This window comes from Triturus cristatus, chromosome 3_2 (assembly GCF_964204655.1).
Source record: "Triturus cristatus chromosome 3_2, aTriCri1.1, whole genome shotgun sequence".
Classification (NCBI taxonomy): domain Eukaryota; kingdom Metazoa; phylum Chordata; class Amphibia; order Caudata; family Salamandridae; genus Triturus; species Triturus cristatus.
This window is the reverse complement of record NC_140584.1, coordinates 1163090170-1163113501: the sequence shown is the minus strand read 5'-3', so window position 1 is coordinate 1163113501 and position 23332 is coordinate 1163090170. Positions and strand designations below refer to the sequence as shown.

Here is a 23332-nt window from a genome sequence, read left to right as displayed (position 1 = left end):
GTGAGTGGGTGTGCTGAAATGACAGATTATTACACAGCTCAAACCACCATTTCCTAGATAAAATATGTGCAAATTGTTTTTACTAGGATGCTTTGTTTTACACATGACATTGATTGATAACACCACCAACATAGATGTGACGGGTGTGCCTGTTTTTCGCCACAGACGGTCAATCTGCGGATGGATTTTTGCTACTGCCATCCTCAGGTTGTGCTCCACATCTAGGGGCAGATCTACAAGGCATTTCCGAAGCACGGGGATGCGACATATTTACAAGAATATGACGCACCTCTGTGCTTCCCCTTGCGCTGGTGCACAAACTGCAACCATGCGCTAGCGTAGGCATCCTTGCACCATGGTGCAAGGATGCCTACGTCGTGGGGAGATTGTTTTTGTGCAGGAAGGGGCACCTTCCTGCACATAAACAATCACTACAGGCATTTCCCTCTTTCAATGCATGCTGTAGAATGCAGCACGCATTGAAAGAGGGAAAAACGAGGGGAAATGAAAACATTTCTCCTCGTTACGCCTCACTAAGCCACATTTAGGGTGGCGTAGCATTCAGACGCATTTCCAGATTTACGATTCCTCGTAAATCTGGAGATGTCTTGTTCCATGGGTGTTGCGTGGGAACACCCACAGCAATACCCATGGAACAACCCTTCAACACAAAGTGCTGCGTGTGAAGGGGCCGTATTTACAAGGAGAGGAAACGTCACTCAGGGTGGCTTTTCCCGTCCTTGTAAATATGGAGGAGACCCCTGCGCCACCAGTACGTCACGAAAAGTGAAGTACTGGTGGCGCAGGGCGCTTGTAAATCTGCCCCCTAGTCTTTAATACCGCAAGTGCTGAGAACCCAATCTCACATAAATAGGACGAGTTGAAATGCAAGAGAGTTTTTAAAGCATTTTCTCTCAAAGCTGAATATTCTGCAGACATTTTCAGCCAAGACAGGGACTGTAAGGGAGACAGTGTTGTCAGATTTTTTTAGCACTCCCTAGCTCAAAGCTGGTACACGAGAAACAAATCTTCTCTAGAAATCATTAACAAACGTTTTAGGCAGCATTATAATGGGATAATTGCCCACCAACCTGTTATGGACCCGAAGACAAAGTTGAAAGTCCACAGAGAGGGCGTTGAACGAACACCTAATTGAGAATTCCTAAGTAGTACGAAAAGTTGCTTGCCTGAAGCAGTTGGGGTTAAGGACACGTCTGGCTTATGTTTAAAAAAAATAGAACTAATAATAAATGAATGATGTCTATTTTACTGCATAGCAATGTTGTCTGACAAACTTTGTGGTGACAGGGAGATGTTAAGGATTTTGGGTGCCCTGGGCCAAAACTATTTTGGAGGCCCCTGTTTAGTACAGCTTTGAGACTAAATGATTTACTTTCAGCTCTGCCTTACCCTCTTTAGCCACACTACTAACAATGCACAGGCACTATGGTTGAAATTCTAAAAGCGTTTACATCTAATGTTCATAGATAGTGATGTGTGTTTTCACTGTTGTAACAAAGCAGCAACCCACTAATTTTACAGCAATAATATCTGTGACATCCTTCAATTTCTCATATGTGAGGAACCGCTTGGATCTAAAATAAACTTTTTTATGGTTGTTGCTTGAAATAAACATTTCTCTGCAAATAGTAATAGACTCCTTACATCAATCACATTAAAAAGAAATAACACAAAACGGTATTTACAAAAATCTGTTTAGCAATTATTCCAGGCCATCAGGGAAAAAACAGAGCTATCTATCAAGGGGCCCCCTGGAAAGCTGGATTGCAGTGCATGTAAATGTGTCCTTTTGTACTTTAGGACGAAAATCTTGATGGGGCACGACATGCCCATACTCGTGTACTGGGGCGCAACTAGACCAGAACTTCAGGTGGGGGCTAACACTCCCAGCCAGGGCTGCCCAAGCACTTGTTGCACACAGAGCAACAGACTTTTTTTGGTGCCCCCTCCCACATTTCCTCCTTCTCCATGAATTTCCTCACTACCACTCACCAACGATGCACCTCATCTCTCTTCATTTTGTTATAGCGCTACTCATTGTTTACTCACACTCAGTTCTGTGATCTGCATGGTACACATTCTATGGAGCAGGCACATTAACCCTCTGAGCTGTGTGGGTGGCAGGAGTGCTCAAGTGAGTGCACATGGAGCCATGCGACAGTTTGCGAGTAGAGTAAGAGGAGTGACTGCAGGGTGAGCGAGGTGACCATATGAATTTGGGTGCAGATACAAGTGTAGAGCGGGACGAATGAATGTATGGTTAGGGGTGGGCTTATTTGAGTGAGATTGCAGATTGAGCAGTGACGGGGACAGGTGAGTGAAGTGTCACATGAGTGCAGGTTGAGTAGTGTGCTCGTGTGATTGCAGGGTGAGGTACAGGGTGAACAGTGCAAGTGAATTGTGAGTGCAGAGTGATCACTGTGAGTGCAGGGTAAGTGGGTGAATAGTGCGAGTGCATGGGGATCAGTGTGAGTGCATGGTGAGCGTGAAAGTGAAGGGCGAGAAGGAGGAGTGAGTTGTCTGAATGCATGGTGCATTCCCCGACATTTGAAGTAACTCAGAATGTTATTGACGGCAGCGTAGGGTTTCAAAAGTGTTAAACTATTGCTAATATGGCAGTAACCAGGGATCAGGGTGGAGAAAATAAATAATGTGGTGATACTGCAACAAACTCCCAGTCTTGTGATTAGGGTTGTCAGCTCATTATTTTGATGTCCCAGGTGGTACAAAAATAAGCAGTCACATAAAGCTGTTTTGTCAGTACTTTTCCATGCATACTTTGAACAGCAAATATAAATAGAAATAACTTTTACTTGTGTTCTAGGGCTGCCTGAATAATCTATGGCTGACAATAAAAGGGAACATGCTTCTTTATTTACAGACAAGCAATTTGCAGTCTGTTTAAAAGAACACATGGCTGGCTGGCATTTTGCGCGCCTGCCTGTGTAGTTTTAAAATAAACTTTGTCTCTTTTCTGGGAAGTGCTAACCCTCCCAGGAGGGGGTTAATTCAAAGAGCTGAAACGCCTCAGCTGCAGTGGGAGGCAGGATGTCTCCACTGCTTAAACTGAAAGCAAAGGAACAGACAGGCATTTCAGCTGCAGTGGGAGGCTAGGGGTCTCATCTACTATAATATGGAATGTGAAGGCTGTCTGTCCGTTTACCTTCGGTTTTAGCAGAGGAGACTTCCTGCCTTCTCACTGCAGCTGAAGCTGAATGAATTAACCCCCTCCTGGGATGGTGAACATAATAAAAGCATGGGCACTTCGTGCCCCGTCGATTACTCCTCCCTCCCCGGAGTTCTCTAAAAAGACTTGCGGCTCAGGGAACAAAGGCAAAATTAGTGTGGAGTGCGCGCCCCCCCTAGGATGGTGTCGCACCCCCCCAGGGGGACGCGCCCCACAGATTGAAGAAGTCTGGTGTAGAGTGTCTTACATCAGCAGTGGAACACTAGAATGTATCCAGCCGGATACTACAATCCCCCCATCTTCAGATTGGCCACCTGTTTTGGTTGCCCATGGCTCCACAGTGGTTGTAGGGCTGCCCACAGCCTCTCCTCACCTGTCAAGTGAAGTTCTGTGCAGAGTGCAGCTGTGATCAGAGACCCATGTGAGGGTCAGCCCCACACCGCACATGGTGCAGTCTACTGGGTGTAAGAGCTGAACCCTGCTTTGATGTGTGTGACTCACACAGGATGCGTAGGATTGAGGTCTCTTCCTCTTTAAAAAACAACTACTTTAAGACTCCCCAAAGCAGGCGAAGGCATGATGGGTACCGTGGGTGAAGCTTGCTTTGATGCCGAACTTCTTGTCGCGAGAGGGACTGTGCTTCCAGCACATTCCACACAACATCTTTCACATCCAAGCGCCTGGATCCTACATTCCAAAGAGGAAATGTACTGTTTGCCTCTTGAAAAGACGTGATTTAGAAATCCACATGCCACAGAGATTATGTTCCCATTCAAGTTTGCCCAATGTTTGCCTAGGAGGCGTGGGATCTCAGCGCAGTGGTTACAGAGGGCAGAAAGTTGAGTTCCGTGTGAGCTGGAAGAACCTCACTGGACCAGTTTGGCCATGTTTTACAGTGAGAACCCACCCCATCCTGCTGTTTGCTCAAAGTGTGACTTGAGGAACAGCCAGAGAAGGTGGCATTTTTGTTGTTTGGGAACCACTGCGGTGTATGCCAAAGAGGCCCCGCCTTCTTCAGCTTCAGGACATCCTTGTTTAAAATTTAAAGGGACAGCACCCTGCTCATGTGATAGGAGGTCACAAAAGCAGATTCAGAGAAAGTGCAGAGAGACACAGAAGTGGATCCTTGGGGCCAAGGGCGTGCAGATAAATGTGTGTATGTGTAAATGAGTAAAACAATAAACATAACAGGACGTTTGAATCATCTGCCTAATGTTGAACCGTAATTATTAGGTACTCCTCGAGGCATCTTAAAAACTGCAAAAAAACTGGACAAGTTGAGTTAAGTAAAAACGTTTTCAAGGAGGCAGATTTGGAACATTTGCATAAAAGGCAATACACCAGAGACGCCTTATCCTATTTAGGAATATGATATAGCTCATGCATTGTTTCAATGAGGACGATGCATTAGAGCAGGAGCGACATCTCGAACATGGGGTATTGTATATTGACCATTACACCGAGTAGTGTACTGAATGTACAGTTCAGGAAACCATGTAATTGGGACATTATTGTACTACGCAGTTATTTATCAGATTACGTATATTTCCAATTAGAGACACAGGAATAAACAGATTTCCTGAGATCTATATAATTGTCAGGCGCCAATGCTGGGATTAGAACATACTTCTCCAAGTTCCACGATGTGCGGCTTGGCCACATGGTCACCATAATGTTCTGTGGATCGCAATCTCTGGCTGCTGACTGTGGACGCTGTACGCAGAAGTTCAACTACATCACATGGGAGGCGCTGGGAAGTCCCGCTGCAATGAGAAGAGCTCAGTCGATTTAGGGATCTTAGCGCTTCCATAAGTCCTTACTCTTTAACCTTGAGCCAGTGGCAGGGCTTGATTTCATGTGGTGCTTGACTGCATTTTGAATCCATCTTGCTGCTGAATTTGAGTGCTGTACTTTAGGCCTCCATTTATTTATTGGTTATTGTGATAGCGGCAGCCCAGTTTTGTATTGTCGGGGTTACGGTGATGGTCCTGAGGTTGCATCAGCAAGGATGCAGCTTCTCTCAGATTTATCAAAATGGGAATTTGCCTAGAGAGATTAATGATTTAATTTTGGCATCTAAAGTTTGATGGGAGTCATGACCAACTCCAAGGTTTTTAACTTTTCTTTTATGTATACATGAATTGTATGCTGCAAGATCATGGAACATTTGTAAATTGAATGTGGTATGTATTATCTATAGAAGATACCAGCAGTGTATTTGTTTGTCAAAATGGGTGCTTGAGTGTTGGCTTTGTGGGCAGTGTAGTCATTCTGCAGACTGGATATCCAAAGGTGATTTCAGTAAACTGGTAGGACATTCCTGTTCAGCAACCACCTGGTCATTAGCCCACTGCCCTAATAGCGGCTCTACACATTGGGGCATATTCACAATGAAGTGTCGGAGCGCAGCGTTAGCCTTGTTGGCTTAACGCTGTGCTCTGCCACTTCAGAAAAAAATGCAGCACACATAGAAATGGCAACGGGTCATTAAAAAAATATATATTGTTTATGTGCAGGGAGGGACACCTTTCTGCAAATAAACAATCAATGGCGTTTTTCTGTTTCTGTGTGTGCAACACACATAAGAAACAGCAAAAACGAGGAAAAATAAAGCATTTCTCCTCATTTCGCCAGAGTAAGACCAGTTTTTTTGGTCTTAATATTGGCGCTGTCTCATATTTATGCCATCCTTGAAAATATAGGGCAGTGTCAAAATCAATGAATGTTGTGGTGGAACGCCCACCGCAACACCCATTGCCGTCCCCTTTCATGCTAAATATAGCGTGAAAAGGGTCCTTATTTACAAGGCAGCGTGAAGCCACATAAAGTGGCTTAACGCTGCCTTGTAAATAAGGCGAACCCTGTATCACCACCACCACCACAACGTCACTAAAAGTGACGTTCTGGTGGTGATAGTGACTTGTAAATATGCCCCATGGTTTAGTTAATCTGGCCAGGCCCTTTGTCCTCCACTCCTTGCACCTCATAAAAGTAGATGTTAAACACCATGGCAGTATACTGAATGCACCTGGAACTTAACAACACTTCAGTGTTGCCACAAATCATATCCGCATATCCCAGTCAAAAAGGTCGAACCCTGCTGTATGGATTTTCACGTTATGGCCATTCAGATTTAAAGGGACGTCCACGGATATTGATTGGAAAGGAAATATCAGCGCAGCTTTCCTCCGAACCCAGCGCTGCCCTGTGCACCACATAACTGTCGGCCCAATACCACGGAGACCTGTGTGCCTAATCCTCTTTAGAACACATCTTGACCGCTCTCTACTCATTATACAACACAATCCCCATCTCTGTTGATCTGCAAGGGACACACACAACCAGAGCATTCACGTGGTACAAAATAACACCACATTTCCAGCAAATATATCAGACCTCATTATTATGTCCATCCTAATTGAGCAGCCAATAAGGATCCAGAAAAAGCCTTCTGGGGCATATTATCAAGACAGGCGATACAATTATTATTATGTGAAGGACATCTAACCTGAGCTTCATTGGAATTCCATAGAGCATATTATCAAGCCCATTATCGCCGTTAAAGCGGCAATAATTGTATCGCTTGTCTTGATAATATGCCCCTCTGTTGGGCAAGTCAGAATGTGTCCGAACTGCAATGAGGTCAGTGAAGAGGCCATCCCAAACCCTAAGAATCATTAAACAAGGAAAACTACCGCCAGCGAATAATAGCAGTAACATGACATACCATAACATGTCTTTGTAAAGCGCATGTTCACCCAGAGGTGATCTGGGAGCTGAATAACAGATGTTTATGACATTGACAAGAGAACAGGAATTTCACTGTCGACCTATGTGATGTCAAGTAAATATTACACACAAATATAGTATATCTTAAAGTCCACACAATTATTAAGCAAGTGACCCTATCTTATCACTAGCACATACACATAAACACCACAGTTCTGGAGTCGGTGCACATCCCAGACAACTAACCTCTGGAATATGAAATGCTGAAGGGCCCAGCAATAGACAATGCCTCATCTTTCACTACAGATTAATTAATATCAGCTCCATTCAAATCCCATGAAGCAAAAGATACTGCTCTTTCTTCTCCGTCATCTCCCTGCTCTGAGGTTGCACCAATCCTTTTGGGGGACATCCATGGTGGGACTGATGATATCATGACAATGCAGAAGCCATAAGATGGCACTGCTCTCTGCATGCTGCCACCCCACTACACTCTCCTCAATCTCTGCTGAGCATCTTCAGTACTCCCTGCATGTACCAAAATGTCAACATCAAAATACAATACACATGTTATCCCTTCAAAATGTTTGTGCATCAACAACTGAACCTCAGCATTCACAGGGGCTATCTCGAACACCCTATGACAGGAGTAGCATGACATAGATGTTATAAAAGATGTAAGTGGCCTAAACTCCAGATGAGGCTCACCTGGCATTACATGAAAAGGCGTCATAGACAATGGTGTCTCCCAAGCTCGCCAACCTTTCTTTAATATTTTGACTGAGATACCCATCACCCACGTATCCTGTTTAATTTCCCTTAGGTTCACACACATACAAAGTTCTACTCCCACTTGGCCACCAATTCAACTGGTGTAAACCATTGAGAGGACTGTGTATAGTCTATCACTTCACCTTTAACCAGCCTATGCAATCCTATTTCAGTGTCTCCTTCAAGTGTGTCTCCGGTGTCTCTTTGGATGTAACCAGATCGACCAATCCTTTAGTACAATTTTTTCACTGTCCTTCCCAACTGCGGTATAACAACTTCAGAAATCTTTTCATATGCATCATCCACATTAAACAATTTCCTGATCAAAATTTGTCGAGCACCATCCCACTTCATATGGTATTTCTAACCCAACGAGTTTGCATTTTGTCTTGGCTATATACCCCTTCCAATTGTAGAAGAACTTTAATACCTGATTATTATTAGGATCATATCAAACAGATCAGTAGGTGAATTTTGTTACACACTCCCTAGTGGATGTGAGGCTCTTCCTAAAGTTAATACACAACCGTTGACATTTGCTTCAAACCTGTCTGCACCCTTGCGGGAGTATAGAGAACTTGAGTCAACTAAAAACTCAACACCATAACCATCTAAAACACTCCACGGGGCAGCAGCCCCACATTTTTACCTTGCATTTGAAAGAGCAGTTTTTGAACATCCAGGACCTGCACTTGCTTGACACTCAATTTAATGCACAAACCTGAATAGTGATCTATGCAGTCATATATGTGAAAAAAATAACCTGATGACTCCATAACGTCACATAATGATCTTGATGCATGTAGAGAGACATTATGTACATATCCTCCCCCCCACTTCCTGTCATCTAGGTTCTCTTCATTCTGCCAGTCTTGAATCCTCAGTCACTCCACCACCATATTGTGCAGGAGTACCACTTGTTTATCAAAATATGTAAATGGTTCGCTTCCCATGGCCTTTGCGTGTGTTTCACACGATTGATATCCTGGCACAAATAGTTCCTCAAATTCAGACAAACACATAGGAGGTTGTGACGCAGAGTACAACACACCCAGTTCCTTACAATGTGAACATGTCAGTGGAGTGTGGATACGTCACTTGTGATTTGATCAGTAAAAGCAGCGGCCTCCAGTGCGGCAGCGGGGATCTTATCTTCCTAAACCTCTTATCGATTACACCAGTGCGCACACTGAGAGAACAGCTGAAAGGGCCTCATAGATGGAACCTCCTCCTGACCCTATTCAAAGTCTCCCTTCCAACCTTCAGCAAGACACCCCTGGTCACGTTCTCCTGGGCACTTTGAGGCAGACGGTGGGATGAAGAAAGTACTGAGAAGGGCTGGACAGAGAGCTGACCCTTGCTGAACCCCACCCAATAAATGGTTACAGAGGGTTGTGAAGAGAAAGGCACATTCTATATTTGAACTGTGGGCCTCTCCACTCCCAAATGATGCTGTGCAGATCAAAAACATTTCACCGAAGCTGGCTCAGGTGGTCCAGTAGATCCCCTGGTCCACAGTGTCAAAAGCCATCTCCTCATCAAAGACCATTTGCGCTGGTAGTCTGTCCTGATGCCCAACATCGAAGCTATTCCATGCCCCTGCTTCCTAGGGGGTGCAACCCTATGTGACAATGTTCCCCTCAAATCACTGTCTTTCAGTAATTATCGATCGGAGAAGCCATTTCAACCTCTAAGGATGGACCTGAAAAAGTCCCATAATGTAAACATAAAATAGCAAGTGTGCAACCACATGTGGTGTAGGCTGCCTTTGGACAAGACCACAGTGAACAGATTAGTTAACCATTCTCAAAATATCATGGGCTAAACTGGCACAACTTACAACCTTCAGTCTTCAAAATTGGAAAATTTGTTATCAAGCGTATTGTTGATCGCTGATCTTTACCCCAAAGAAGTACCATCGCACATTATGTGTGCATCCACCCAATATGCATCTACAACCACCTCTCGAGTGAATGCATGGCACTACCAAGTGGTGATAGATGGCATGTTCGCACAATATGAAACACATACAGTATTGATATTAAGAAAGCAAGATGGGCATACCCAGGTGAAGATACCCAAGAGTGTGCTGAGTTAGGTGTGTATTATATATTCAAATGAAGGCTATAACTTGACAGGTTGATGATTCTGATTGTTTCGAGCCATGGGCTTTCATATTAGCATTCCCTGATGCGAGACTACCTCTATCCCAGCCCCACCACTTTTGAGAGTTACTAGTCTGACTAGAAATCTCCCATAGTCCAGAAGCCCACGAGTGCTCATTTCTGAATTGGTAGCAGAGCGCAACTGGACCTTTGAGCTATTCGAGGATTACTCAGTTCAGAGCTGGTAAATGACCGGAAGCGGAAATATGAGTTGTTCTGAAGTTAAGTATTGCAGAGTAGGCGCATGAGCACACAGGGAACTCAGTTGGTCAGAGGATACTCATTGCTGAGTTGGTAGATGAGCACAACTGGACGTTTGAGCAGTTCTGAGGTTACTCATTTTCGAGGAGGTACACGTAAACAACCGGAGGGTTGGGTTGTTCAGAAGTTACTTATTGTAGAGTTGGTAGATGAGATTAAATTGACATTTGATTCTCTTCTGAGGTTACTCATTCCAGAGTTGGGGAATGAGCGTAACTGGGTGCTTGAGCCTATAAGGAGCCAGTTTTGCACCAGTAGATGTTTGTGGGTTAGAGCTTAGCTCATACGATTAACATATATAGTGTGTCCATTTTCTCCCATTTCTTACTGCAGGAAGTGGAGGCCCTCAGGGAATTGATTTCAAAGAGCAACGTAACCGTGGTGGATGCTCCCAAGAAAGCAGACCTGAACACGGCCATCGCGGAGGTCCGCATACAATATGAGAAGCTGGCCGAGGAGAACAAGGCAAAGGCAGAGAACATTTACAAAGACAAGGTGAGGAAAGTGCACAGTTGTGTATTGTGCATTTGTGAGGGTGGGTGGGGAAAAGATATGAAAAATAGTCCCCCAAATGAAAAGATTAATAACCAAAGCATAAAGATACAGTACTTGGTCTCTGCTCTGTAGGAGGAAACAAAAGAGAAAAAAGAGGGACAAAGAGGAAGGATTGGTCACTAAGAAGCAAGGATTCTTAAAGGATACTGAAACAAACAAATAAAAAGCAGTGGGCGGGCTGTAAGCCCATAAAGAAATGTATACAAAGGATACACTAAAGGTCTCGATAATGCAACCTAAAAAATGAGAATTGACCAGGCAAAAAAACTCTGACACCGACCTGGCATTCAGCCATGCCTGCAATGTATCTGCCTCACTGGTCGATGAACTGCAGATACAGAACTACGCACCAGCCACCCTCTACATGAGTCTCTTGGTACAGTATTGTACAACAGAGTTATTTAGCAGCTTTGTCATTGAAACACAACTTTAGTTTAAAATAGTGCCAATGATTGTGTTGGCCCATTGAGGTAGCTGCTTCTGATGAGCCTTCTCCAGGAAGTGTAAAACATCTTTAACCCCTTCCATGCGTCGGACGGCCCCAGGCTGTCCGACGTCACAGTGGGCGTGTGTGGAGGATGTCCGGGGGGCCGTCCGAACCCTGCCCGCTCAATAAATCACCAGCACCTTGGCGGAATTCGCGCCGCGATCAAGTTGTTAAGAGGTGATGTCTTGTCAGCGATACTGGTACATTATAATCAAGATCAAAAGAAACGATAATGGTCCTGGTCTTAGGGCACCTACCAGCTTGATCTGGGTTTTGTTAGATCAAAGGTCTCCAACTTTTCTGTAATAAGAGCAACTTATGATCAACGAAGGTGGTCCCATGCTACTGATGATATCAGTGTTCTAATAGTGTCCACATCAGATAAGATTACATTAGTGCTCACTGCATTCAAGATGGCCTCAGTGCATCAGGTAGGTTTCTAGCAGTAATGTAAATAGGCTTTTCCAATTTGAAATGCCTCTACACGGGTAATAGACAGTCATAGCTGAAATGCCCCGGCACAAAGGTAATAATTCTACTCATTTTGCATGTTTTTTCACTCAAATCAGGTTTAAATATATTTTGGAAATCTGTTTTCTCTTGAAATCTGAAAATACACACATTTGTGTCTCGAATGCATGCTTTTTGATTTTGGAATACATATATTAATGCAACCAAACTAAGCTTCTAATTTAGATGGCTGGGCTGCACAGAAATGATCTACTTCCGGTCGGTGGGGAGCTAATAGTGGCTACTCGAGTAGTCTGGTTAGACAATTGTGTTTGAAACAACTGGTTAGCAGATGGGATGCTTGGCCGTCTTGACTCATTTAGTGGTGAAGTATGTCTGTAAAAAACCCTTTCTGTGGGGAAGCTGGTGAAAGATCCTCCCTATTAAGTCTGATATTTGCTGAAGAAAACTCCCACTTTGTTTTTTTTTCTTCTGAAAACAAGTGTTGACAGATTGCCGCTGCAGCAGGCCATGTCCATAGCCGAGATGCAGTCACAGTTTCAGTGGCATAGTCATTGAGTCATGGGCCCTAATGCAAGGAAGGATATGGGGTCCCTGGCCATTGTTTGAACTATGAAATAGTACAATAACCAGGCTCAGTGGGCTGCTCAGGCCTCGGGCCCTGGTGCAAGTGCACCTTCTGCCCAAATATAAGCTACGCCCCAGGGCAGTTGTTTTCCCTCAGTGAAAGTGTGGTAGGATTTAAGTACGGTGGGCCACCGCAGCTGGGCTGGTCGAGGCAGGGCCTCGTACGCCTCGGCTGGTTGATGGCCCTTCTCCCAAAGACTAAGGGGCATATTATCAAGCAGGACGGTAAAACTATCGCCGCTTTAGAGACAGAAAACTGCCTCTAAAGCGGCGATAATGGGCTTGATAATATGCCGCAGAGAATTCCAATAGAAGCCCATGTTCACACCAGCACATGGGCTTCTATGGGAATTCTCAAGGGCATATTATCAAGCCCATTATCACCGCTTTAGCTGCAGTTTTCTGCCTCTAAACCGACGATAATTTTAACGCCCTGCTTGATAATATGCCCCTAAATGAGTTCCTTACTCGCTCTTATCCTGGAGAGAGTAAGACATTCCCCCATCTGTCACTGCTCAGCCCGCCCCTTCCAGACTCCTAGGAGCACACAGCAGGGGCGGCCCTGAGTCTCAGAGGCATGAAACCTCACTGATGGGTCCTGCCAAAACCCCGAGATCTCTGTGCACACTGGAGAGAGTAAGACATTCCCCCATCTGTCTCTGCTCAGCCCGCCCCTTCCAGACTCCTAGAGCACACAGCAGGGGCGGCCCTGGATCATACATGTAAATGTAAATGTGCAGATATTTATATAGCGCAAATCACCAACCGGTCTCTAAGCGCTTGCTTAGGGAACCCGTCCTGGTAGTCCCCTGTGAGATAACCCAGCAGGGCATCCACAAGGTGAAAGCCAGGCATCCCGCCGCGAGGGGCCATTGTGGAGATTAAGCAAGCTATTGCCCAGAGTCGCAGAGTGTGAACCCATGAATCAAGTATGCACTAGAGCGAGAATTATCGAGTCCATGGACAATTTATGGACTCAAGACCCAGCCGAGCCGGGAATTGAACCCTGGTCCCGGGCTGAACTCTGCTTCCAGGTCTGCAACTCTAACCAGTGAGCCACACTTCTCCACTCTGAGTCTCAGAGGCATGAAACCTCACTGGTGGGGGTCCTGTCAAGACCCCGAGATCTTTGTGCACACCAGAGAGGATGTTCATCCAAGCAAGGAGGGGGCAAATGGTATTTAGACACTTATCCGGATTCCCCAAGAACTTTAAGAACGTTATCTTACTATTTGGCTGGAAACTGACAACAGACTGAAGCTGTTCACTTTATGAACTTTGCACTGCTCCCCTCGGGCAGTGCTGTGTGGTGTCTTGCACTGACATTCTTCTAGATCACATTGTGTGTTTTTTATACCACAATAATGGATGCGAGCATTTGGCTCTGTTGACAAACAAAAAAAAAAGTAAAAAATAAAATGAAGTAAAAAAGCTGTTTTCTTTCTCTTCTCAGTTCGACAGCATGTCGCAGGATGTGAACAGGAACACGCAGGCGCTAGAGCAGGCCAAGAGCGAGGTGACCGAACTCCGCCGGCAGCTCCAGGGTCTGCAGGTGGATCGCCAGACCCTCCAGAAGACGGTAAGATGTGCTCGAGGGCCACAGGTAGCATGTACACAGGAGGTAGAAGGAGGTAAGATACACCCGAGGGCCAGAGGCGACATGTACACATGAGGTAGAAGACTGTAAGAGATGTTCACGGGTCATAAGTGACATGTATACAGAAGGTAGAAGGTGGGAAAAGACTCTCGAGGGCCAGAGGCAACATGTACACAGGAGGTAGAAGGTGGTAATAGACTCCTGAGGGCCACAGGCGACACATGCAGAGAAGGTAGAAGGTGGCAAGAGACACCCAAGGGCCAGAGGCGACATGTACACATGAGGTAGAAGGCATTAAGAGATGCTCGAGGGCGAGGCGGTCTTTGAAGGAGGTCCTCTTGGCCGCCCTGATGAGGTGGTGGTGGTTACGGATGGCGTCCTTGTGTGCTGCGTGGCTGTCCGGAGTTTGTTCACTGTGCCATTCCTTCTCTAGTTTCCGGCAGGCTTGCTTGGAGGCAAGGACTTCTGGGGTGAACCAGCTGGCCCTCTTGCTGGTGTCTCTGTTGGGGGGTTTCTTCAGCAGGGCGAGGTTGTTGGCGCAGTCCTCGATCCAGCGTCTGAGGCTGCGGGCAGCGTCGTCGGCGTTGGAGCGTTCGGTGGGTGGGCTGAGAGCGAGGTTTGCATGTAGTTGGTCTTCTGTGATTTTGCTCCAGCAGCGGCGGGGGATCTGTTGGGTGCGGTGGTGTGTGGTGGGTTTCTGGAAGGTGAAGTGGATGCAGCGATGGTCGGTCCAGGAGAGTTTGGTGGTGTGGCTGACGGAGACGTGTGGGCTTGAGGAGAAGACAGGGTCGAGCGTGTGGCTGGTGGAGTGGGTGGGCGTTGTGACGAGTTGCTTCAGTCCAAGGTTGGCAAGGTTATCGATCAGGGTTGTGGAGTTGTTGTCGTTGTTGTTCTCAAGGTGAAAGTTCAGGTCTCCGAGGAGGATGTAGTCGGTGGAGGTCAGGATGTGCGTGCTGATGAAGTCGGCGATGGAGTCGCTGAACTGGGGACGGGGTCCGGGTGGTCGGTAGACGAGGGTGCCTCTGAGGGTGGGTTAGGGTCTGTGTTGATCTGGAAGTGCATGTGTTAGGCGGTGCTGAGCGCGTCGTCGGTCCTAGTCGAGACCCTGATGCTGTCCTTGTGGACGATGGCGATTCCTCCTCCGACTACGTTGGTGTGGTCTTTGTGGGTGATCTTGTAGCTGTCTGGGATGGCTATGGCGATGTCAAGTGCGGAAGAGTCGTTCAGCCAGGTCTCTGTCAGGAAGGCGACATCCGGGGATGTCGTGTTGAGCAGGTCCCAGAGCTCGATGGCGTGTTTGCGTGCGGAGCGGGTGTTCAGTAGTATGCATCGGAGGTGGTTGGGGTCTTTCTTGGCGGGTGGTTCGTCGGCTCTGAGGCTGGTGTAGCTGCAGTTCCGGCAGGTGAAGGGACCGTGTGTGCATTTCGGGGCGGCCTTGAAGCAGGTGTGGGTCCGTCTGGGGTTGAGAGCGTGCAGAGTACTGGCGTCGTAGTGGCGGTGGTCGTCGTGGCGGGTGCGGGGGCCAGGGGTTCTGGCGCTGGGTGCAGTCCAGGCGCGGACGGGTGCACATGGGCTTGCCTTAGGCGGCCCTTCGGCGAGCCAGCGGCGCGCCCACTGCACGTGTCCGCGCAGCGGCCGGCATATATGGGGAGGTGGGAGGGAGGAGTGAATGGGCAGTGGGCAGCCAGGGGGGCGGGCTGCAGGGGACGCAGCGGCGGGGGCGGTGAGGGACGATGAAGTGAACAGAAGGCAAAAGGGCACAAGAAACTAGGGAAAACGAGTGTCACAGAGGGCAAGAGGGCACAGAAATACAGGAATAACGAGTGGCACAGAAGGCAAAAAGGGCAGAGAAATACAGGAAAAACAAGTTGCACAGAAGGCAAGAGGGGACAGAAATACAGGGGCAGCTGAGAAACTGAAGGCAAAAATGGGCAGAGCGGCACGGGGGCATCGAGGGGTACAGAAGGAAAAACTGGGAAGAGACACGGGGGGAAGGGAGGGGTACAGAAGGAAAAACCGGACAGAGACACGGGGGCAGCGAGGGGTACAGAAGGAAAAACCGGGCAGAGACACGGGGATAGCGAGGGGAACAGAGGGAGGAAAACGGGCACGGACCACGAACAGGCAGTTGGGGAAGACAGAACAACAGCAGTCACAGACACAACAATGAAATACAGGCAATACAATAAAACAATAGAGCGGAAGATGAACCCGCCAGGGATGAGGCGCAGGTGATAGCCTGCGGGTGGTGGAGGGCCTCGAACTCCCTCAGCAGCAGCGGCAGCTGGGTCAGGGACACACAGGCGGTGCTGTGCAGAGGGGGAGCGACCTACCTGGTACAATTTTGCACACCTTTAAAACAAGGTACCTCCACAACATGGAACTACGAACATAGCACCACACCGCATTAACAGACACATCTGTGATGAAACCCTATCATTGTCATCACCCCGTCAAACCAAGTTATACCATTATGGAAGGACAAGAGGTCTATTAACTAAGAGGATCATTTAGAATTTGCTAGAGGGGGGGGGGCAGCCTCCCTAAATTGGCCGGGTGCCGCTCCTAGAGGTTCACACGCTCGATTTAGAGTAGGGAGAAGCACTGGGGTCACACTGGCTCGGCTAGCATAAACTGATGATCTGGCAGGAAGTCTGTCCTTAGGACACCAGGTCATGTGACGACCTGCCCAACCTATTTAGACCATCACTCATTTTCCCCACGTGGGACCACCACGCATTGCATAACAGTCCCCGGTGGTAAAAATATGTCACCATGGGCAGTATGAAAACTTCCATGCTTATGAGGGCCATTATTTTTTGTTTTTTTAAAAACAAACTTCAGATTTGGGAACTTGCTTACAGGAAATAAAATCTTTTCTGGTGGAGTGATCAACATGGTGCCTGCTCGGAAAAGGACCGATGCTTTCAATGGGGCCTTAGAGCTAGCGGCTCCCTTGGCCCTCTGCCAGGGGAGCAGAGGCTAAAGACTCATGGGACTGACAGGCCTCCCAGCAGCATCTAAATGTGCCCTTATCTTGCTGGCCATTGTAATGTCAGATTTCCCACTTAAACAAATTGAGTGACCCCCTAGAATGTTTGCAGTGAACTAAACCCAGTATTCAACCATATGAGAACACGTCCTGTGCTATTTGATTAATGTTTGCACTTCACTCCGACTACCCTAGGTCGATTCCCTGGAGCACAGCTTGAGGGACACCGAGGACCAGTACGGTCGCAACATGGCTCAGCTCAACCAGGTGCTCCACCGGCTTCAAGATGAGCTGGGGGCGTGCCGGGCGGACATTGCGCGCCAGGTGCGGGAATACGAGATCTTGCTCGACCTGAAAACCAAGCTGGAGAATGAGATCAACAACTACCGGCAACTTCTGGAGGGGGCTATCGACAGGTAAGCGCCTAGAATGAGCCCTGGACTCTTCCAAGCTTTCTGGCTCCTGGCTCCATCATCACGTGTCCTGCTCCAAACCTCAGTCTTAACATTCGACCAATGCAGACCACTGTCCTCTTTGCTTATATTGGAATACTATCACCTCTGGGTTAGTTGAATGTATCGACGAACAGTACAGCTATCAATTGCCTATTGCTCACCTGATTGCTTAATTGATCAAAAATCACTCCTGCATGCTCATATATTTTTTAATATTGCTTCTGCATGCATTTTATGTTTGTTTACTTTGTTTGTTATATTTTTGTTTTGTGGTTTGTGTTGCGTTTGTGGTGTTTCTGTTTTGTGAGAGTTTACCTGGGTGCATCACATAGGAGACGATGTGACACGTTTGACATTTTAATAAATTGTACATGGTGTGGACTAGACAGAGTAGTCAAGGAGGTTCTCCCCGGCTCTAACAATGCAACTTGTCCTAAATTAATTACCCTTAATGATATCTATTTTCAGAAGTGAATGTGCCATTACCGAGTTAGGACCTTGTCCACCATGTGGCAGTTCCACTGGCTTTGAAACACAGCTTTGAGTTTCCAATATGCCACTTAGACAGTTCTGAGTGCGGGGTACTCAAAGAGTGAAGCGCATGGCTTTTCTCGTCATCTGCCCTTAATATTGGTCTAGTAATTGCATGCACCTTAAATCAATTCTGACCCCCTACTTCCGGGGAGAGGCCAGCTCAAGTTGATTGGTAAACAGTGGCCTTAGCAGTGCGCTCTAAGAAGCTGAGGCCCCAAGTTGAGTGGTGGACTACAGAGTCTGCGTGAAGGGCAATGGATGTATGATGTATGTATATAACTCGTGGTGGCTCGGTGCAGGGCTCTGTACTGCGCGGGGCTTTGAACACGACTCTTGGCATCCCCTATGACAGGCACCTATGGGACGCAGAACTCAGAGGTGCGCGGTGATTGGGGTCCATCTGTCTGGCCACCCAACACCATTCTTAGGTACCATCGCAGGACACTTCAACCCTGACCAAACAGAAGGGCACACACAAGTGTGTTATTTTGAAATGTGGATGAAGCAGGGTCGATTTTGTGGGATAAGTCTTCATGCACATCCCTTTCATGCACATTCAGCTGATACCAGGCCATTGCAAGTTTACGTACCCAAATCCAATCCAAGCCAGCGGCTCATGATGTACAGGAGCAGGGGTTAAAAAAAGCACAAATGCATTGCCATATTTTGTGTTTCAGGGAGGAATCAAAGGCTGTGGTACACACGGGTAAGTATAAGTGTGTTATTGTAGACTAGTGTAGGCTGTAGCTTAGCGTGGTGTGCTGTATGGTCTGTCTTCAATCACGTGATTATGCTGTAACCAATCATAACCTAATTCTTCTTCTGGCCCAAGATGGCCGCCGCCTGTGCTCCGCTTTTACCTCCTTGTGTATCGCCCACATGTTACCGACGGTGATCAGCCAGCGCCACTGTTATTGCTATGTTGTTCCACTGGTGAGTATGTAAACGACTCGCAATGCTGGAAGCAGCACAGATCTCTTTCCTCTGGTACGGGATGTTGTTTAGATTCACATGCTTTAGATAGCTACCACCATTACAGGTAGGTCCTAAACACTAAATGTCCAAACCTTTTAACCGTTCAACAACATTAGAATAAAAAAAATGTATTTTCTTCTGGACCTATATATGTATATGGTATGTCAGTCATGTAAACCTAGCCAAAAGGCAGGAGAGCACTCTAGAGGGTTAGAGTCAAGTGTAATATCAACGCGTGATATTAAAAGTAGCTTGTTTGTGGACTGGGATTTAGTGTTCTTTAAAGAGGCGCATCTTCAACTCTTTAGTAAATTGTCGCAGCGTCGCTGCGGTCCTGATGGGTACCGGGATGTTGTTCTAGATCTTGGGTGCATAGATATGGAAAAAGCCTAGGACTTTTAGGCTTCTTAGTCTGCAGTCTGGTGGTGTCCTTTCTGCAGGTTGTGCCAAGAACCACCAGAAATAGTGAGAATGTCTGCGAGAAAAGCAGGGTTGCTGGTCGTGGCGGCTTTGTTATTGATATCGCTGGTTTTAAAGAGTGGAACCTATGTAGGTCCATCAGAATCGGGGTGATGTGATCATATTTCTTCAGGCTTTGGATAAGACATGGTGCGGTGTGTAGGTTGTTCTTGAGGAAGGACCAGTATGGAGTCTGTGAGGTCATGGAGCAGGGCATTACCACCATCCAATGGAAGGGCACAAGGGCTTCACAGCAGCTCGGAAAGCACTTTCTGGAAGAAATGGTGTCACTTTCTTCAGCCGCGGGAGCTGGTGTCAGGCTGTCTTTGTTTTCTGGCAATGTGTTCCTTGAAGGTGCGGCTGATGTCCACGGCCAAGCCAAGTGACTAGGCAGTGAAAGCTGGTGCATTCCAAGAAAGAGTAAGCATGTTGTACCTTGTGTGCCTTGTTTGTAAAACTAGAACAGGACAAGGAATGTATGGAACTTTCACCTTCAAGACAACTGACTGCATACATTACATCTGACAACTTCTACACAGCAGTGGTTTCAGAAGCTAAGAAACGTAACCGACCTGCTATGTCTGATTGTTGGTCTAGTAAAAGTTATTTTAGCATGCAACATGTAGAACATTGGTAAGGAACAATTAACTATTTGCTCCATAGTGTTGATGATTCCATAGTATTGCAATTATATACAACATCTTATTTTTATTTTATTTTCCAAACAAGGCTCTCTGGAAACTAGTACACTGGTTTGTGGCAGGCCCCGCTTCCATGGTGCATACTCCCCATCAGCCGAGCAGAGGCTTTTTTCTGTCTTCTTCAACTCAAATATATTATTTCTTTTATTTCAAACATATGTTGTAAATTCATTAACATTTGATATTCCACCACTGCCTTATAGGTTGGCAGTGAACACTGCCCACCTCTAAGGCTAAGTCTACATTCCTTTTCCTAAATACCAGCAATCGATAGATGGCGATGATTACTGTTCAGCTAACCACCCTCACTAGGCGTAGTAACGTCATGTTCTTCCAGCGCGCATGCAGCCTATGATACTTGAACTGGAAATAATTTATTATTTCAGATTTGTTTTCAGCAGACTTGTTGAATATAATATTTCCTTTATGAGTGACTTAAAATTTCCATTCAGGGTTTTTCTCATTAAAATAAGAGCATGCCCTTAGAAAACCATTGCTGGGTGATCCTAAGCCAGGTCGCCTCCAGTGGAGGAGTGGAGAATTCTTATCTGGGAACAGACCACTGTGAAAGGTTTCCTCTCATTAAGAATTTTTTTACTATCAATATTACATATGTTCAGACTCTTGCATATTTTTTATAAACCTTCTGCTGTTCCTGTCCACTCCTCTACCCACCTACATTCCAAGATAATTGGCAGTAGATCACCTCCTGTCAGCAGGACAACCCTGATGTTATCTCCCCGGGGAGGTATTTCATACCTAATTAACCCCTTCAGTGCCCATGACGAGATAGTCTCGTCATGGAGCGCGGTTGCGCTGTGCCCATGACGAGACTATCTCGTCATGAACCCCGCCCGCTAATGAAACGCCCGGCACAGGGCGTGGAAAGGGCGGGGCACTGAAGAGGTTAAGGGGTTAATTAATGACCGTGGACTAAAATGAGTCGAGCAAAACTTAATTGATTCCTGTCCAGGTTTTTAAGAGGAAAGCACATTTTAATAAAGTTATAGTTGCAGCATTAATTATTAAAATTCCATGTCTGCCACTAATTTAGATGTTTGCTATTACAATGGTGCAATGATAAATTATGTAACGTCTCCCTTTTGTACATTATGCACCCGGTCTTGTGGGCTTCAAGGCACTACTTATAGGTGACTTAGCTGATGTCCTCAACATGTCAAAGTAGTTCCATGATGTAAGGGCTGTCTGGATGTTTTCTGCTCTGGGTTTGTACTAACACAAAAGGAGACAGAGGGAAATGTTAAAAAGAAATATATAAAAGTATCCATACATTTTTTTTTAAAATGTACATTGCCCCCCCTTTGGGGTAGTAGTGCCCAATGGTAAATGCTTGAACTACAACCCCCCAAAACGATTCTTCATTGTGCGGGTGATAAGTAACAACATTGTTTTGGGACACCTTCTGTAAGATTTGCTCTACGCTCTTAAAGCGTGGAGAAAACCGACTTTGCTCCAGTCCATGTTACAGAAAGAATTTACATAAAAGGAGTCTATTTATTAGCAAAGAAAACCTAGAACATATGTATTCCTAATTTAAAGAAGGTAAACTAATTTTGCACTATTTTCCAGCATACATCTTAAAAATAGATCCTTATCTTGCAAAGAGATCAAAAAGAGTGTATTAAAACGCAGTAAATCCAAGAAATCTTCAATGTGTTTATTTTAACACAGCACCGCAGTATGTTGCTTCCAGATGAAAGCCTCCAGTACAACTGAGCTTTCACTGGAACCAACATACCACGCTCCATTACAGAATATAGAATGTATTGTGAATCATAACACAGCGCATGCTACCATAACAAGATTGAGAGGTGCATGCACTTAAAGAGACATAGTTCAGATGTAACAGAATGCAATATCAGAATGTTACTTTTTTGCACGGTTGCAATTCTCCTGTGACCAGAAGTTGGTTTGATAAAATTGCCCTGGTATTTGCCGTCTTTTCACTGCTTCAGATACATTTTGAAATGTGCGTTCTATTATCGAAGGACACGTGGCCCCTTGAACTAGCTAAATAGTCTCTTTGGTGCAGACCCCCTTGATCTCCACATGCTTTTCTACTCTCTAATTAAACCCTCATTTGCCCCTGCTCGCTAAACCGAGACATGAATATCCCTCTCGTGAATGACCCAAAAAAAGAGAATCTTATGTTCAACTGGTTTAAAGGCTGTCGGCAGCTCTAGCAAGGACAGGGCGAGAGGTTCTTCTTCATCCAAGATGGAAGACATTCAGCAAACCTCCACTTGAGCAGACTCCATCCATTGACCTGTTGACTCCCACTGTAGAGAGTTCACTATAAGTATTTGTTAACAGGGGTCTGTTGTGTGGAACAAAGTTGTAAAAACTGATTTGAGAACCCCCTGGATTGTGCAGTGGAGTGGGAGGAAAGAGTAAAGACTTCTAAGGGGCTAAGGGCACTGTAATCCCTGTAGAAAGAGGGTTGAACATTGGGGCATTGGCAAACAGGAAGGTCACCAGCTACATCCCATGTCTTAGTAAACCTTCTCGTGTTTTCCAGCCCCGACGAGAAAGACCATTAGAAAGAAGGTGGTGACTGTCCAGGAGATTGTGAATGGCCAAGTAGTGTCAACCAGGTCGGAGGAGTATATCAACTGAAGATACTACAGTCCACGTTGCATCTTACAGATGTGACCTGATGGCCAGACCTGCTGCGTCTGTTGAGCGTTCATCATCCTATACATTACCCTATTGCCTAGTCCTGTTGCATCAAAAGATTGTTTTTGCACTGTAACTTTAATACACTGCTGTGTTTTGCTTAAACTTTTGCTTTTGTTGCGCAATAAAGCTGAAATTTGATAACATGTCTTCTGAGTTGTTCATTGAAGAAAACATTTCAGACTTCCTGTAAAAAAGAATCCATGTTGGTTAATCCAGTGCTTAAATTGTAAAAAAGTAACCATAGGATCCCAAAGCTTTTCCTAGAAGTCTATCATAAGCGCAGCCGAATAATGATGTCACCGAATACGAATACCGAATACGAATGGCTGCCTAGTCCTGAGTCACCTCGTATCTCTTACTCCACCACCCTACACCTCCTGCCCCTTTATCTCATCCTTCTAGGCTTCGAATGATGATGTCACTGAATTCGAAGGCTGCCTAGTCTTGAGTCACCTCGTAGCTCTTCCTGCACCGCCCTACACTTCCTGCCCCTTTATCTCATCCTTCCAGGCTTCGAATGATGATGTCACCGCATATGAAGGCTGCCTAGGCCTGAGTCACCTCGTATCTCTTCCTCCACCGCCCTACACTTCCTGTCCCTTTATCTCATCCTTCCAGGCTTCGAATGATGATGTCACAAAATGC

General features: G+C 46.1%; 1 protein-coding gene across 2 annotated transcripts in view; it reads left to right on the top strand.

The window, feature by feature from the left end:
• The window catches only part of LOC146859338 (keratin, type I cytoskeletal 18-like), a 65685-nt gene extending 42857 nt beyond the window's left edge, over window positions 1–22828 (top strand). Inside the window, exons 4-8 of one of the 2 annotated variants that reach the window (XM_085650016.1) lie at window positions 10468–10629; window positions 13728–13853; window positions 17059–17279; window positions 18530–18558; window positions 22527–22828. In XM_085650016.1, the coding sequence (XP_085506142.1) occupies window positions 10468–10629; window positions 13728–13853; window positions 17059–17279; window positions 18530–18558; window positions 22527–22624 (636 nt within the window). In that variant the 3' untranslated portion in view covers window positions 22625–22828. The remainder of the gene's footprint in view (window positions 1–10467; window positions 10630–13727; window positions 13854–17058; window positions 17280–18529; window positions 18559–22526) is intronic. The other variant, XM_085650017.1, reaches the window with a different exon arrangement.
• The last annotated feature ends 504 nt before the right edge of the window (window positions 22829–23332 follow it).